The sequence below is a fragment of the Aethalodelphis obliquidens genome, unplaced genomic scaffold, assembly GCF_003676395.1.
Source record: "Aethalodelphis obliquidens isolate GAN/ISIS:26980383/991018 unplaced genomic scaffold, ASM367639v1 scaffold71, whole genome shotgun sequence".
In the NCBI taxonomy this organism is placed as follows: domain Eukaryota; kingdom Metazoa; phylum Chordata; class Mammalia; order Artiodactyla; family Delphinidae; genus Aethalodelphis; species Aethalodelphis obliquidens.
In genome coordinates, this window is record NW_020838015.1 from 11,165,159 (window position 1) to 11,180,899 (window position 15,741).

Here is a 15,741-nt window from a genome sequence, read left to right on the forward strand (position 1 = left end):
GCGGCTGCGGCGGCGGCGGCGGCGGCGGCGGCGGCGGCGGCGGCGGCGGCGGCGGCGGCGGCGGCACAGCTGCGCTCCATGGCGCAAAAGTTTCCTCCACTCTCCTCAACGTGCAGGAAATCTCGCCAGCGCTGGGGCAGGACTCCGGCGGGAGGGAAAGGCCGAGCCCAAGCGGCAGCAGCAACGCCCCACCGGCTGAATGGATGTGCGCGCGTCCGGCCGTGGGAAGTGAAGCTGACGAAAGCCACCGATGCCTCATCTCCGTTCCCACACCGGACCCTCGCCCCGCAACCTGCCCGGGCGAAATGACCCGCCGGTCGATCCAGGGACCAACGCCTTGAAGAAATGTGCCAAGGCGCCTTGCCTGTCCCTTCAGCCCGTCGCTGTCCCGCAGGGGCACGGGAACTTCCAAGGAGGAACCCCCAACAGCCACCACTTCCTCCAGCTCCAACGGAGGGGAGCAGCCGCCCAGACACTGGGGAGCAGAATCGGCCCCCGAGCCCTCCCGAGGGTGTCTGCGCGCGGGGCTCTAACCCGGGGCCGGCCGCATTCTCATCCAGCGCTCCCGCCACCCCGAAGGGGTGTCCGCGCCGGGGCTGGTGGCCAGACCCCCCCCACACCAGTGTAGCTAATGCTTCACGTCGGGGCTTTCATCCCCAGCACCGAACAAGTTTCAAAGTTGGTCTGAGGGCCGCGTCCCGCGGCAGCCTGCGCACCCGCTCGCCCATTCAAAGTTGGGCACCGCTGGGACAGAGCCGCCAGTTCTTACCTTAGACACTGTGAGCGGTTCGCAGTGTTCCAGACCCCCCTTAAGGGTGAAGCCCCAGGGCGCCCCCCCTTGCAGCTGCACAGGGACGTACTGGAAGGACCCAGGCCGGTTCTCCATCCTCCGCTCGGCTCAGGGCCGCGGGGCTCCTTTTCCGCGGGGGCTACGTTGCCTCCGCCCCCAGCGGCTCCACCACCATAGCCCTCCAGCGCTACGCCACCCCGCACCGCCCTGCTCCGCCTACTCTCCTGGCTGGAGACGCTCGGGCAGCGAGCGAGCGCAAGGAGGAAATGACACGGAGCTGGAGAGAGGGGGAGAGAGGGGGGGAAAGGAGAAGGAGGAAAAAAAAAGAAAAGAAAAGAAAGAAGGAGAGGCGGAGGGATAGCGCGTAATGGACAAGAAAACGGAGCAATGGGGAGGGGCAGTCACTGGGACCTCGCCTATAGGATCGCTGGGGAGTGGGAGCAAGGCGAGGCTTCACATCAATTGTTACATTGTTTCATTCAGGCAGGCCCCCCTCTTTGGTTCTCCTCCTTACTGCAGAGTTCCCCGCCCCTCCAGCCAGCCGAGGCGAGGGGAGGTGGAAGTCGTTAGTGTGGATGGCCCGCGTGGCTGAGTGGGCTGAAATGCTGGTTTCCCGATTAGCGCGTTCATGTTTCTCTGACTGCCTTTTTCTTCTGAAGGTCCCGAGAACCGGGTCCTGGGAGGGTTACAAAGCTGCTAATTTGTGGACCTTGCCTAGAGGGATGGAAAGTCAAGCAAGCAGGCCAGCGAACACAGTGGGGCTGTGTGTGTAGGCTGCTCTGTGTGTATGAGCTAGGTGTGTGGGGTCATTATGAAACATCGCCCCGGAGCATAGTTTAAATAAAGAAGCACTTTGAGGATGCCCCCTGCCCAGGCTCAGCCGCACCCTGGCTCAGTGCTGGCGTCTATGGGTAGCACTGTGCTCATGTATGTTCCAGTCATCTGGAGTTCCTGGCACGGCCTTGCACTTGCCCCACTGAGATGACCAAGCCAGGAATCAGCAAAGTTTATGACTAGCAGTATTGTTTTCACTCCTAAACAAACCTACAGGAAGGAGCATCCATTGATAAGCTGGCCAATTAACAATGTGGTGCCTTTTGGAAGAATCGGCTTTTAGACAGGGGTCAGAACGTCTCTGCTCATCTGTTCATGCTTGAGGCTGTAGTGTCTGAGCTGAGCTTTTAGAACAGACCAAACAAATACCCACACTAATAGTCCCCAAAAGTAAATTTGTTACTAAATCTTGGGCTGATTTCTCAGTCTTGACCTGGGCACGGTTACCACCCCTCTCTGAGGTGTTGTCTCTGGAGCCATATTCAGGCAGTGAGTTTTTAAAGAGCTTCCCAGTAGCGGGGAAAGTTTTGACAACTCAGTGGTGACTCCACAGAACCCCTCAATGCTCTATTGCCTGTTCCATCTCTTGCCTTCTACTTGTGCAGTTTCTTCTTCTTCGCCAGGAACACACACCATGACACCCTTACTTCCACAGTCAGCTTTCTGCAGACAAGGTTGTCACTCTTTGCTTCCATTTCCTCACCTGTCACAGCCTCTTCAACACACTTCAGCCTGTGTGTGCCCCTTCAGGCCACTGAAACTTCTCTCACAGCCTCTCTTCCCTCCCCCAATCCTTTCTTCTCCGCCTCCTGGACTGTCTGCATTATATGATGGTGACCTGACTTTTCTTTAATAAAACTGCAGTTTTGGTGTTTATAACCTGCTTTTTAAAAGTCCTTAGATATGTATAACTGATTCACTTTGCTGTACAGTAGAAACTAACACAACATTGTAAATCAACTATACTCCAATAAAAATATTTTTTAAAAAACAAAAAAAAAGGAAAAAAGTCTTTAGAGATGACTCACGTGGGGAACCACCTTCAATCTTTTAGATTTTTAGACCTGCAAAAATCCTTTCAATCATGTTCATTTTTTTGTTTGCATTTCTCCTACTAGAAAGCAGAAAATTTGAGAAAATGGCAGCTGTTTCTTGATTGCATGTCAACCTATGACATAACACTCATTTGTTCTGTCCCACCTTGAAACTGAGCTTTTATTTTTTTCCTTTGTCTTCTTTTTGAGATAAGACTTCTATCTCCATGATTGTCACTTGGTAAAACTTAGCATGTTTCAGTTTCAGCATATAGAAATCTATAAAGTGCAGTTCACAGGATCTGTGGTCATCATTCAAGGTTTACTAGAATTATGTGTCTAGACTAGAGAAAAGAGATTGGGAAGCAGGAGACACACATGTGAGCCCTGGCCTTGTCACTAATTAGATGGGTGACCTTGGGCAAATCACTGAACTGTTTTCAGTCTCATTTTTTTCATCTATAAACTTCAGCTAATAAGCCCTGACCTCCCTCCCTCCCAGGCCTGTTGAAGACTAAAATGAAATAATACATATGAAAACACTTTGGTAAGGAAAGAGTCAAAATCCTCACAACCTTATTATGAAAGCAAGCACTGAGCTAGCCTTTAACCAATCTATTTTCATTCCAAGACTTACTCCACACTGATGTCTTGTTGTACTCTTCAGTTTATCATTTCCATTATTAGAGCAAAAGAACATAAATTACGCAGCCCCTGGTGCAAACAGCACATAAGTAGCCATTTTGAACATCGGATGGCTGGATAATCTTGCTTCTTTACTGATAAAAATTACTGCTAGTGGCAGGGATCTCATTCTTCCTTGGAAGTACAGTTAGCGGGAGCATGACTATGTAATGGAAAGGGTACAGGGTAGGATGTGAGATGCCTGGATTTTAAGCTGGTTCTGCCATTAAATTGCTGTGTGATATTAAGCAGATCACTGCCCCTCTCTGTTAATGGAAAAGATTGAGCTACTTGATTTCTTAAGTTCCTCTACAGTTTGAAAATTCTGGGACTACTTCCTGGCAAGTGGCTAAACATAGTTATATGTGTTATAACTTAATGATAAGTTAATGATGGAGATGAACCATGTGAAAATAAAGCAATGGAGAAGAGTCCAGGGGTGTATTTCTCTCCTCCTCCTCCTCCTCTCTCTCTCTCTCTCTCTCTCTCTCTCTGTGTGTGTGTGTGTGTGTGTGTCTGTGTGTGTGTGTGTGCAGCCAATGGACAGACGATAAATTCACTCTAAAGTATGTTAAATTGCCTGTGGGTAAAAAGGTGGAATGTCCAGTAAGCAGGTAGAAATAGGAAACCGCATATCAAGAGAGGAATGGTGATTGGTAATACACATTTGGATTATAGTTGAAGCCATTTGGAGTGGATAATCTCATGCAGGGATATCAGAATGATAAGAAAATGGAGATTTAGATGAAACCTTGGATTATGCTAATATTTAAAATATTATGCTAGTATTTAAAAGTCAAGAAGGATCACAAAGGATCTAAAAAGGAGCCAACAGGGGAGGTGGGCAAAAGATTCATCAGCAGAAACAGGGAGAGAGAAATTAAAAACAGGGTGTTTACTTCCACCTCATAAAAAAAAAAAGCCTCACAGGAGTCTTTTCTCATTAGAAATCTATTGACCAGTTTACCTTTATTGGTAGGAAGGAGATTGAAATAGCAGTCCTTCTTTGAACTTTTTTATTTTTTAACACAAATTTGAATACAATTTTCCTCATAGTAGTGCCTCTAGCTCCTTTCTGAATTAAGGACTCTTTTGAGAGTCTAGTGAAAGCTATGCACTCTCTCCCCTAGAAACTCCTAGAAAGCTATACATTATCACCCCATGTTGCATATAGTTTGGGCTGAGGCTTAAAGACCCTAGCTTCAGAATCCTTACTCTAGTAAAAGATCAGATTTTTTTACTGTGGCAAAAGTATATGACATGAAATCTACCCTCTGAACAAAATTTTAAGTGTAGAGTACAGTATCATTAACTACATGCACAATGTTGTACAGCAGATTTCTAGAACATTTTCATCTTGCTTGACTGAAACTCTGTACCCATTGAATAGCAACATCCATTCCTACCTCTCCTCAGCCCCTGGCAACCATCATTTCACTCTGATTCTATGAATCTGACTATTTTACATTTCTCATATAAGTGGAATCATGCAGTATTTGTCTTTTTGTGACTCGCCTATTTCACTTAGCAATGTTCTCAATGCCCATCTATGTTGTAGCATGACAGTATTTCCCTTTTTAGGGCTGAATAATATTCCATTATATATATATATATATATATATATATATGCATATGTCTCACATCATCTTTATCCATTCATCAGTCAATGGGCATTTAGGTGTTTCCACCTCTTGGCTCTTGCGAATAATGATGCAATAAACTTGGGAGTGCAAATATCTCTTCAAGATCCTGATTTAAATTCTTCTGGATAAATACCCAGTTGTGAGATTTCTAAATCATATGGTTGTTCTATTTTTAATTTTTTGAAGAACCTCTGTACTGTTTTCCATGCTGGCTGCACCGTTTTACATTGTCATCAATAATGCACAAGGATTCCAATTTTTCAACCCCCTTGCCAGCAATGGTTAATATGAATTTCTGTTTTTTTAAAATAATGGCCATCCCAAACAGGTATGATGTGACAGACATTGCATTTCCCTTATGATTAGTGAGTTGTGCATCTTTTCATATACCTGTTGGACATTTGTATGTATTCTTTGGAAAAAAGTCCATTCAAATCCTTTGCCCATTTTTTAATCAAGTTATTTGCTTTTTCTTTCTCTTTTTTGCTGTTGAGTTGTATGAGTTCCTTATAGATTTTAAATATCAACTCCTTATCAGATATATGGTTTGCAAATATTTTCTCCCATTCTATAGGTTGCCTTATCTACTGTTTGTTTTGTTAGGTTTTGTGTTTTCTGTGCAGAAGCTTTTAATTTTGATGTAGTCCCATATACTTATGCTTGTTTCCTATGCTTTTGGTGTCATATCCAAGAAATTGTTGCCGAGACCAACGTCACAAAGATTTCCCCCTATGTTTTCTTCTCTGAGTTTTACAATTTCCAGTCTTATATTTAAGTCTTTATTCCATTTTGAGTTAATTTTTGTGAATGGTAAGATAGGGGTCCAGTTTCATTCTTTTGCATGTGAATATCCATTCTTCTCAAGATCATTTGTTGAAGAAACTACCCTGTGCCCATTTGATGTTCTTGGCTCCCTTGTCAAATATTAGCTGAATGTCTGTGCGGGGGGTTATTTCTGGGCTGTCTATTCTGTTCCACTGGTTTATATGTCTGTTTTTTTATGCCAATATCCTGTTGTTTTTGATTACTATAGCTTTCTAATATATTTCAAAATCAGGGACTGTAACGTTTCTAGCTTTGTTCTTCTTTCCCAAGATCGCTGTAGCTATTTGGGGTCTTTTGTGGTTCCATACAAATTTTAGGATTTTTTTTCTATTTCTTTGAAAAATACCATGGGAATTTTGATTGGGATTGCACTTGATCTGTAGATCACTTTGTGTAGTATGGCCATAACAGTTCTTTTAAAGGGCTTACATATTTACTGAAACAATGTTTCAGCAGAAAATTTAGTATTCATTCAGTGGGCTTAATTTGCCCTACATTCAGAGGACAATTGCTAAATGCTAGGCACCATGCAACACATTTTTCATGTATTATTGGCAATGATTACAATGACCCTGCAAAGTAGGTATTAGTAACTGTTTTCCAAGTGAGGAAACTAAGTCAGGAAATGGTAAAACCAGGATTTCAAGTCAGGGAGGCTGCAGAAGCATCCTGCGATGACTTTATTAATCATGTCTCTGTCATATTCTCCTCTTTTGCAGAGGAGGGAAGAGTTTGGAATGCTCCATTCTGCTCTCTTCATGTTTCCATTTGGGAGTACTTCTGTTAGAATAACTCTCTTGGCCTCTTTCCCCACCTTTGGGTGAGTTGGCAATTCTGTCTAGCTAAGTGGGGAGGCTATTAAGAAGCCTATTATGGACATCTACATATTCTTTTTTCTCCAATCCAGATTTTAACAGTAATAAACAGATATTTTAAAACTCTGCCTCTCTGCTTTCCATGTCTCTCAACTGGTTCTGAACTTGTGTGTAGGTGAGAGTATTAATGTTCACCACTACCGCCCAAATATATCTACCCAACACATTTTGTGCAATTTGTGTGTCCTCTGTCCGCTTTCTATTCCATATTGTCTTCTGAATGTCTATATGGGCCTGTTTCTGAATGGAGCTCTGATTGCCTAGGTGCCTCTGTGTCTGTACATCTGTATAACAGGAAGTGTACGTGGGTGTTAGGCCCAAGCTCCATGCAGTCCTCAAGGGAGGTTGATCTGAGTATGTGTGGGAGAGAGAGGGAGACAGAATGAAGATGTGTTCCTTGAACTTAGCTTTGAGGGCCATCTTCCCACAGTGATCATACTGATTCTTGAAGCAGGCTCTACCTTCTCCCTTAGAAGCAGGCTCTACCTCAAAAGACTGCTTAGTTCCATTTCTTTCCCTTTCCTTCCATTCTGGGGTCACAGACTTCCTACTTCCTGTCTGTGTGCTAGCAGTCACTATTTCAGAAACCCTTTCTGTGCTGCCTCACAGATTGTTTGAAGATTATTTAGAGACTAGGGAAGTTCTCATTTGTCATAGGCAAATGATCCTATTAGAGAAATCTAACCTGTGTTTTGTGATTGTTATCTTGTGTACTATGGCACATACTTCTAAGATACTCAAGTCATCTTCTTAATTTCATCACTCCCTTGGGAAAAATAAGGTAAGAGTCAGAATTAGAGTCACCATTTTACAGGTGAACCCAAAGACAGAATAGATTCATTGCTTTACTAATCATCCCTCCGTGCTTTCTTGGAAAATCAAGTATTGATGGACCCAGAATATTCCTGAGCCAGTTGACTCATAGGCAAAGGGGGACCCAAAGCATTTTTTAATGAAACAGATTATTTCATAAATGATATCAAAAAGTGGGGTTTGTTTTTTGTTTTTGTTTTTTTTGCGGTACGCGGGCCTCTCACTGTTGTGGCCTCTCCCGTTGCGGAGCACAGGCTCCGGACGCGCAAGCTCAGCGGCCATGGCTCAGGGGCCCAGCCGCTCCGTGGCATGTGGGATCTTCCCGGACCGGGGCACGAACCCGTGTCCCCTGCATCGGCAGGCGGACTCTCAACCACTGCGCCACCAGGGAAGCCCAAGTGTTCATTTTTAATCTCATCAATTGGATCTATTGGACTATTCTACTTGGATTTCTAAGGCCCTTGTTTCTCCATTTATCCCCACCCTGCCCAACAATTACCCTGGCTCTTCTGAATGTTTCTCACAGAGGAGAGATCTGGGGCAATGATAATTATCAGTGGAGAGGGAAAAAAAGTCTAGTGTGGCAGGTATTTTTCATATACAGATTACAAGAAAATAATAGCAAGCTCCTCCCCCCCACCTAGTATACACCTAAAGGCATGTGTGTTGTTGGGGGGAGGTGGGAGGTGAGGATTGCAAAAAAGGACAAATCTAAGTAGACTAACCTACTAAAGAGTCTCATTCCTGGGGAATTTTGCCTGGGGCTAGGGAAAGACATTACGGATAGAGGCCTGTTTCTTTTGAATTAAAGCTAGTATAACATTAGCATACAAAATACTGTATCTGGGACAGTACTTTTGTTAAATAAATCATAAGTACATGCTGCTGAAGAAATATGGAGTTTCAGTTTCTCCTTAGGTAACTTTATAAAGAATCCTTCCTTCTATTGCCATTTGGGTCAACCCATGCTTTTATCCACTCAGAAAAACACCAATTGTCTCATGGAATCTCAGGATCTTGGTTTGGTATTATGTTTGAGACTATAGATTTAGAACTTCTTCCTTCCTTAGTAGACAAATCTAGACAGCTTTTGTGTGTGTGTGTGTGTGTGTGTGTGTGTGTGTGTGTGTGTGCGCAAGAGGCTGCCATCTGTTGTGGTTGGTGTTCTCCAGGAAGGCTTGTTGGAGCAGGAGTTGGTTTGTTTGTGTGCTAAGCTCACACTAATGTCAGCCCAACTGGAAACCTTCAATTTGCCCTTGGGGAAATAAGTCATCTGGTACAGGTTCAGCTGGGCTGTGATGAATGTTTACCATTGCTCTACAGGAGTTTCAGCCAGGGATTGACTCCATATCAAGGATGTGAAAATCAGATGAATTGCTGAGATCCAAAATGTGGGCTTGACGATGGCCTCTTATGGTACCCAGCTTGGACAGGGGCCACCCCTTTCTTTGAGCTGTGTGTTAGCCAGTCCATTCTACTTCTCAAATTCTGTTTTCTGCGGGTCATTCATCACTCCTTAGTCATTAATAAAATAAAATTTTGGTGCATATTAAACTCTTACCTCAATTACTTCAGCCATGGAAAGAAAAAAATCACACGTTCATATACACACAAAATCCAGCCCTTTTACTTTCAGAAAGTTTCCATCATTTTTCCCTGCAGAGAAGTGACAGAGAAGGTACACCAATGCACTGAGCATTTGAGCAAAATAAAGTCCCCACTATGGTTTTGATGAAGCTCTGGAGAAGTACACAGATGACAGTCAAAATATAGATATAGATATCCTTTTTCTCTTTGATAGTTTACTTTTACTCTAGGGTAAGTAGAAATGAATCCTATCTATGAAATACTGGCTAAAGAGGAAACCGTTTTGCTTTGGCTTGAATCTAGAATGACCTAGCCCAAAGAGGAAAGAATAAACTGTTGCCTTTGTCCAGGAGTGTCAGATGGACTTCAGAAAAATATGATTTCCTCCAAATATTTTCTTTGGGGAGGTGGTCCCAGGCATGTGTACGTGTGCCTAGATGTGTATACATCCACCCCTTCACCCATAGAGATACATGAACAAAGCCACACATAAGGCCTCATGTTCAAATTTGGGAATGCCTGGCTCCTTTCTCTGAGAGTCTGGCAGCTCAGATTGCTAAAGAAAGAGGTTCCTAAATTCTGGAATAACTGTCAGGCACCTGACTATTACTTGATGTTTTAATATCTAGGGCACTTTCAGTGTTTTTTCTTTCAGTGTTTTTATTATTATTATTCATTTTATTTCTTTTTTCTTTCTTTCAGTGTTTTAATTTCAGATTAAACTTCAGAAATCTGGATATCATACTTAACTTCTCCCTTTTTCTTCCCAACTGCTGACATCCACTCAGCCACCAAGGTCTGTCATTTACAGTCCTAAAATAGTTCTCAAATCCATCCATTTCTCTCCCTGCCCACCACCACTTCATCATCATCTCACACCTAGACCATTGGAACAGATTCCTAACTGGGCTTCCTGATGGCACAAATCCATTCTCCACTTTGCAGCGCTTTGTAGCCAGGATGCTCTTTCTAAAACACAAACTGTATGTCACTCCTCTGTTCAATTTTTTTTTCAGTGGTTCCCCATTGTTTACTGAATGAAATCTAAGTCCCTTGACTAAGATCCTTATTTTGTGACTCCTGCTTACATAGTACTATTCCCCCTGCCACCCACAACCCTCTTCCAACCTCCCCCTACAACACACACTTGGATCTCCAGATGTACCAAATTAGGGGCAGTCACCCTAAGCACAATCTGTTCTCTTGTACCTCTAGGCCTTTTCACATACTTTTCTTCCTGCCTAGAATACCCTCCACTTTATCCTTGTCCATCTGGCAAACCCCTACTCCTTCTTCAAGTCAGTTCAAAGATCACACTGGTAGAAGAAACCTTCCTCGATACCTGTAAGGTATTCTTTCTTGATATACCCACTGCCCCCTTTATATTACTCTACTGTGGCCCTGATCATATTTTATTGTAATTGTTTCCTCCCTTGGGCTGGATATTCTTTGAGGGCAGGAACCATGTCTGATTCTTCAATATGCTCCCCAAAGTCTAGCACAGGGCATGGACATGGTTGATGCTCAGTCATCACTGAACACGTGATGCTGAGCCTGGAAGACCAAAGGCATTTTTTGTCATATGGAAGGAACATTCTGGTTGATGTCTTGATATATCTCTTAATCACGGAGTGGAAGATAAAGATTGCCTCCCCTAGAGCAGCCAACAAATAGGACATCACAAAGAGGCTCCTCTAGTGATTCAGAATCCACAGTGGATCCTGAGATTGACCAAACTCCAAGCCTAGAGAGCTTTCTACTTTCATACTATTTGTTGGTACATGTTACTGGAGAAAAATTACAAAGAGAAGCAATGTAAAAATTTGGCTAGGCTGTAGAAAAGGCATATAAGAAATACAAGTTGCCATCTCCTTAACACGACATTCCAAATGCTCCAAAAATTGTCCCCTGCCTTGCTCTCTAGCTTTGTCTCTTCGTCCTCTGACTCTCACTTTACCCTCCGACCACACCAAACTGTTTACTCCCACCCCACCTCATGCTGTCTCTCTGCCTTGAATACATTTCCCTTTGCTTTAGGTAACTCCTACCAACATAAGATTTAGCTCAGGCCATACTTCTTCCAGGAAGCCTTCCCTAACTAACCAACACACCAGTGTATATGTGTGCATACGCTGGCCTGTGCACACACACACAGAGTCTAGCTAGACGTTTGTATAAATCACGACTCTTTTGCTTGAAAGTGACAGAAATACAGCACAAATAAGCTTTAGCCAAAAGAAAGGGGTTATTGATACTAATAGAAAAGCACAGAGGTAATTTTAGGCATAGCTAGATCCAGGTGCTCAAATGATGTTATCTGCAATTTGTTTCTATCTCTTGGCTCTGACCTCTTCTATGTTGATTCACTTCTCAAGCAGGCTCTCTCTGCATGGTGGCCAAGATAGCCACGAAGAGCTAGAGATTTGCATCTTACCACTCAGCAACCCCAGTAGAAACACAGACCCACTTTCTCAATAGTCCCAGCAAAAGCTTCTGAATTGAGTCTATCCCCAAACTAATAACAATGACCAGATGTATTAGTCAGGGCTCTCCAGAGAAACAGAACCAATTGTTTGTTCATTTGTTTGTTTACTATAGGAATCATGCAATTAGGGAGGCTGAGAAGTTCCCTGATCTGCCACCTGCAAGCTGGAGAACCAGGAAAGCTGGCGGTATGATTCAGTCTGACTTTGATGGTCTAAGAACCAGGAGTGCCAATATCCAAGGACAGGATACTGCAGATCAAGCAAACAGCAAATTTGCTCTTCCTCTGCCTTTTTGTTCCATTCAGGCCCTCAACAGATTGGTGAAGGTGATCTTTATTCAGTCTACTGATTCAAATGATAATGTCTTCCAGAGACACACTCACAGACATATCCAGAAATAATGTTTTAACAGCTATCTGGGCATCCCTCAGCCCAGTCAAACTGACATTTAAAATTAATCATCACACCAGAGTTGGGTGATATACCCATCTAAGTGAGATGAGATATGTTACCAGAAGAAGACATGTTGGACAGCAAAAGCACTATATGTTCACACTTAGTTTTCCTCTTCTGTCCTCCCATGTTCCTCTCCATTTCAATGCTTCTGATCAGATGGTATCATTTGTATTTGCATATATGTCTGTCTCCTGCACTAGACTGTGAGTTCCTATGTCTATTTATCTCTGTATCCCAGGAGACAGTATGGGGGCTTGCCTTCTAGTAGGTATTCTCAACCAGTGAAGGATGAATGACTTTGCTGTGCATTTTGAATGGATGATTAAATTACATGGAGCCATACTGAAGGCTAATCCAGGCACATAGTTTAATTTGCTAATTAGACAAATTAATAACATGACTATCTAATTAAATGCACAATTATTACTAGGTGGCATGGTAAGTAGATATAAATAATGAATGGTTCATTTAAAATTATGTAATAAATGCCTTCTCTGTGTCAGGCACTATGCTAGAGACTAAGATTAGCCTCTGCCTATTAATTAGCCCTTTACCATTAATGAGAGTCAGTAGTGTATAGTGATTGTAGGTGTGGGCTCTAGGGCCCTAGATTAAAATCTTAGCACTTGTATTTACTAGTTAAGTGACCTTCTGCCAGTTTACTTAACCACTGTGTCTAGTTTCTTCTTCTGTCAAGTGAGAATAGTACCTACCATACAGGGTTGTTGTGAGGATTAAATACAGAAGTGGTAAAGAACTGAGAATAGTACCTAGAACATTTTAAAGTCCTTAATAAGTGTTAACTCTTATGATTAGCTATTCACAGAAGCTCCTCTCTACTTAAATTTCACTTTAACCATTATACTTGGCCTGAGGCAAGGCCCTTGGGTTAAGGATTTAAAATTGAGCCTGAATACAACTTCTGGGTTTTCAAAAAAAGACAACAGAACAGAATGGAAGCTTGTTTTAGCCCTGGCAGAGTTGTATTTGGACATAAAACCTAGGACCTTGGCTCTCTTAGTGGGAAATTACCATTTCCTAATGAGCCACTAGTCCAAGCCTCATAGATACAGAGAAGGAAGAAGTGGTCTTTTCCCTTGGGGAAGAGGTGTTGTTCCACAAGAGCTAGGAGATGACTCAAATCCCTGCATTGCCACCTCATGTGGCTTCTAGGAGAATCAGAGTGCAAGCAAATAATTTGGGTGGCTAAACAGGATTTGCTAACAACATACACTAGTTCTAAGTGGGCTCTTTGATTTAATGAAGAGAGGATGCCATTTGGAGGCCAGCAAATCTGGGCCAGAATCCAAGCTCTCCTCTTTACTGGGTAATAATATGGGTAATCTTGGGTAATAATAATGATCACAGTTCAGACTTTTTGGGTGCTTACTATGTGCCAATCACCGTTCAAAGCACTTTGCATATATCGTTTACTTCAATCCTTGCAAACAAGGTAGGTTCTTCTATTATTATCTTCTTCTACAAGTAGAAGAAACTGAAGGGCAGAGAAGTTAAGTAATGTGTCTAAGATCACATAAGTAGTAAATGGGGAAGCCAGGATTCCGACCTAGACACTCTTACTCTAGAAATCATGCTATTAACTACCTCTTCATGCTGGCTGCCAACTCAACCTCTCTGAGCCTCAGATTCCTCATCAGTAAAATCAGCTTAATTGTCCCCACCTCATAGGGTTGTTATGATGATTAGAGATAAGCTGGGGGAAGCATTTCATACAATACTGAACACAAGGAAGGAGCTCTGAATAAGAGTTGTTATCATTCTGTCTCTGCATTGTTCCTAGGGGCAGCTGGTCTGGACCTTCCTTCTTTGTTGCCAGCACTGCTTCTTGATTCTAACTAGTATGACTACAAATGAGTTTCCGTATGAGGGAGGCACTACCAGGTTAATTACACAATGGAGGGAACTTTGATGCCAATGATGATTTTTACTTCATCCTTAAACTGTGATTCTGCCTTCTTGTGTCCTGGTTACATGTGCCACTCACCAGGTCCCTCAACACTGGCTGATGTCCCTCCCACTCTCCATCTAACCTTCCCACTGGGGCTCCTGCCAGGTTGGCCATATTTCTACCTGTCATCTCATTATGGAAAAAATGGATCTGAAAATGACTGAAACACCAGCCTGCTAGCAGATCCTCATGGACACAAATACATCTGAAAGGGATATTAAATTGTGGCCAGTTGTTTCATTCCTCATTGGTAATTTTTATTTTCCTGTCACCTTCCCACTATTTTGAGTATATACGTAATCATTGAAACAATAAAGTTTAAGACTCAACTAAAAACATGGAAAGAAAAATAGCAACTAAAAAACTCCATCCACCAATGACAAGCTTGCACTCTCACAACTGCAATGCAAATAGGTCTGATCCTTTGGGAAAGCAATTTGGTAATTTGCATTAAGAGCCATAATTATGTTCTTGGCCTTTGACACTGCAATCCCCCTGGGGACTCTATCCTAAGGACAGACTTCAGCAGAAGGAAAACACAAGCCTATAGGCACAAAGATTGTCAATGCAGTATAATTTTTACTAATGAGAAACTGGAAATAATGTTAATGTTGAACAACTTGATGTATATTAGGACCTGTCAGTAAATGAAATAGGAAAGATAAAAGGTTCACTTTATAATATTAAATGAATAAAGCAAAATACAAAATAGTTACAACCAGGTCAAACTGTCTTTATATGGACACAACCTAGAAAGGACTATAGAAAATGAAAATTATTGCATTAGGACAGTGGGTCAAATGATAGTCTCTTCCTCTCCACTTCAATGTCTTTGATTATTGACTTTAGAAGTTTTAATGTGTGTTTGAGTAGGAGGTGAGGAGTGTGAAGGAGTTGGAGAAGGAATTTCAAACGCCAGCCCCCTTAACTCCATTTCCTAATCATCACCTTACAAGTAAAGCCAACTAAGAAAAAGACTTAATTTTGTCTTTCAATACAAAGATATACAGTAGCCATACTTACTCATCCTATCAGATATGCATACTCAGTCTGGCTCCCACTCCCCAGCCCTTCCTTTTCTTGTCCCATTGTGGCATGCAGCAGGGCACAAGAGCAAACACATTCATATTTCCATCCCCAAGCTGCCACTATCAGCTGTGTGGCCCTAAGTGTGTTACTTTAACTTGTCTTTGGCTTAGTTTGTTCATTTGAATAATGGGGCTAATAATGGTACTTACATTTTGGGATGGTGTGAGAATTAAATATGTTAACATATGCAAAGTGCTTAGCACTGTACCAGGTATCATGTAAATGCTAAATAAATCTTAGTTTCTGGCTACAAAATTGGAATAGTACTAGCACCTACCTCAGAAGGTTCATAGAGATGAAATGGGAGAATAAATTTCAAGCTCCTTGCCTAATAGGTGTTAAATGTATGGTAGCTGTCAGAAAAATTGCTGCACTGGGTAGTCTCATCTAGTAACAAAATTATTTAGATGATAAAGGGGTCATTTAATGCTCATGCTGATAACAAGTAGATTGGTGCCTGGAGAGACATACCTGTTAAAAATTCCTTCTAAGCAAGCAGTATGAATCTGAAGGTCAAGGGGAACCTGAGATGGTGACTCAGCAGGGAAAACATGTGCAGAATAAAGACGAAGCTCTTTTCAAAACCGTGAAGAAACTAGAAAGTAAACAGGATGATTAATGCAGATTGTAGAAATTCACGGGGTAGTCCCCAAAGG

General features: G+C 42.6%; 1 protein-coding gene across 3 annotated transcripts in view; it reads right to left on the bottom strand.

The window, feature by feature from the left end:
* The window catches only part of SHROOM4 (shroom family member 4), a 216,377-nt gene extending 214,755 nt beyond the window's left edge, over positions 1-1,622 (bottom strand). The window contains exon 1 of one of the 3 annotated variants that reach the window (XM_027091223.1): positions 770-1,622. In XM_027091223.1, coding sequence (XP_026947024.1) covers positions 770-886 — 117 coding nt within the window. In that variant the 5' untranslated portion in view covers positions 887-1,622. The remainder of the gene's footprint in view (positions 1-769) is intronic. The other 2 variants (XM_027091226.1, XM_027091224.1) reach the window with 2 other exon arrangements.
* Positions 1,623-15,741: the final 14,119 nt, after the last annotated feature.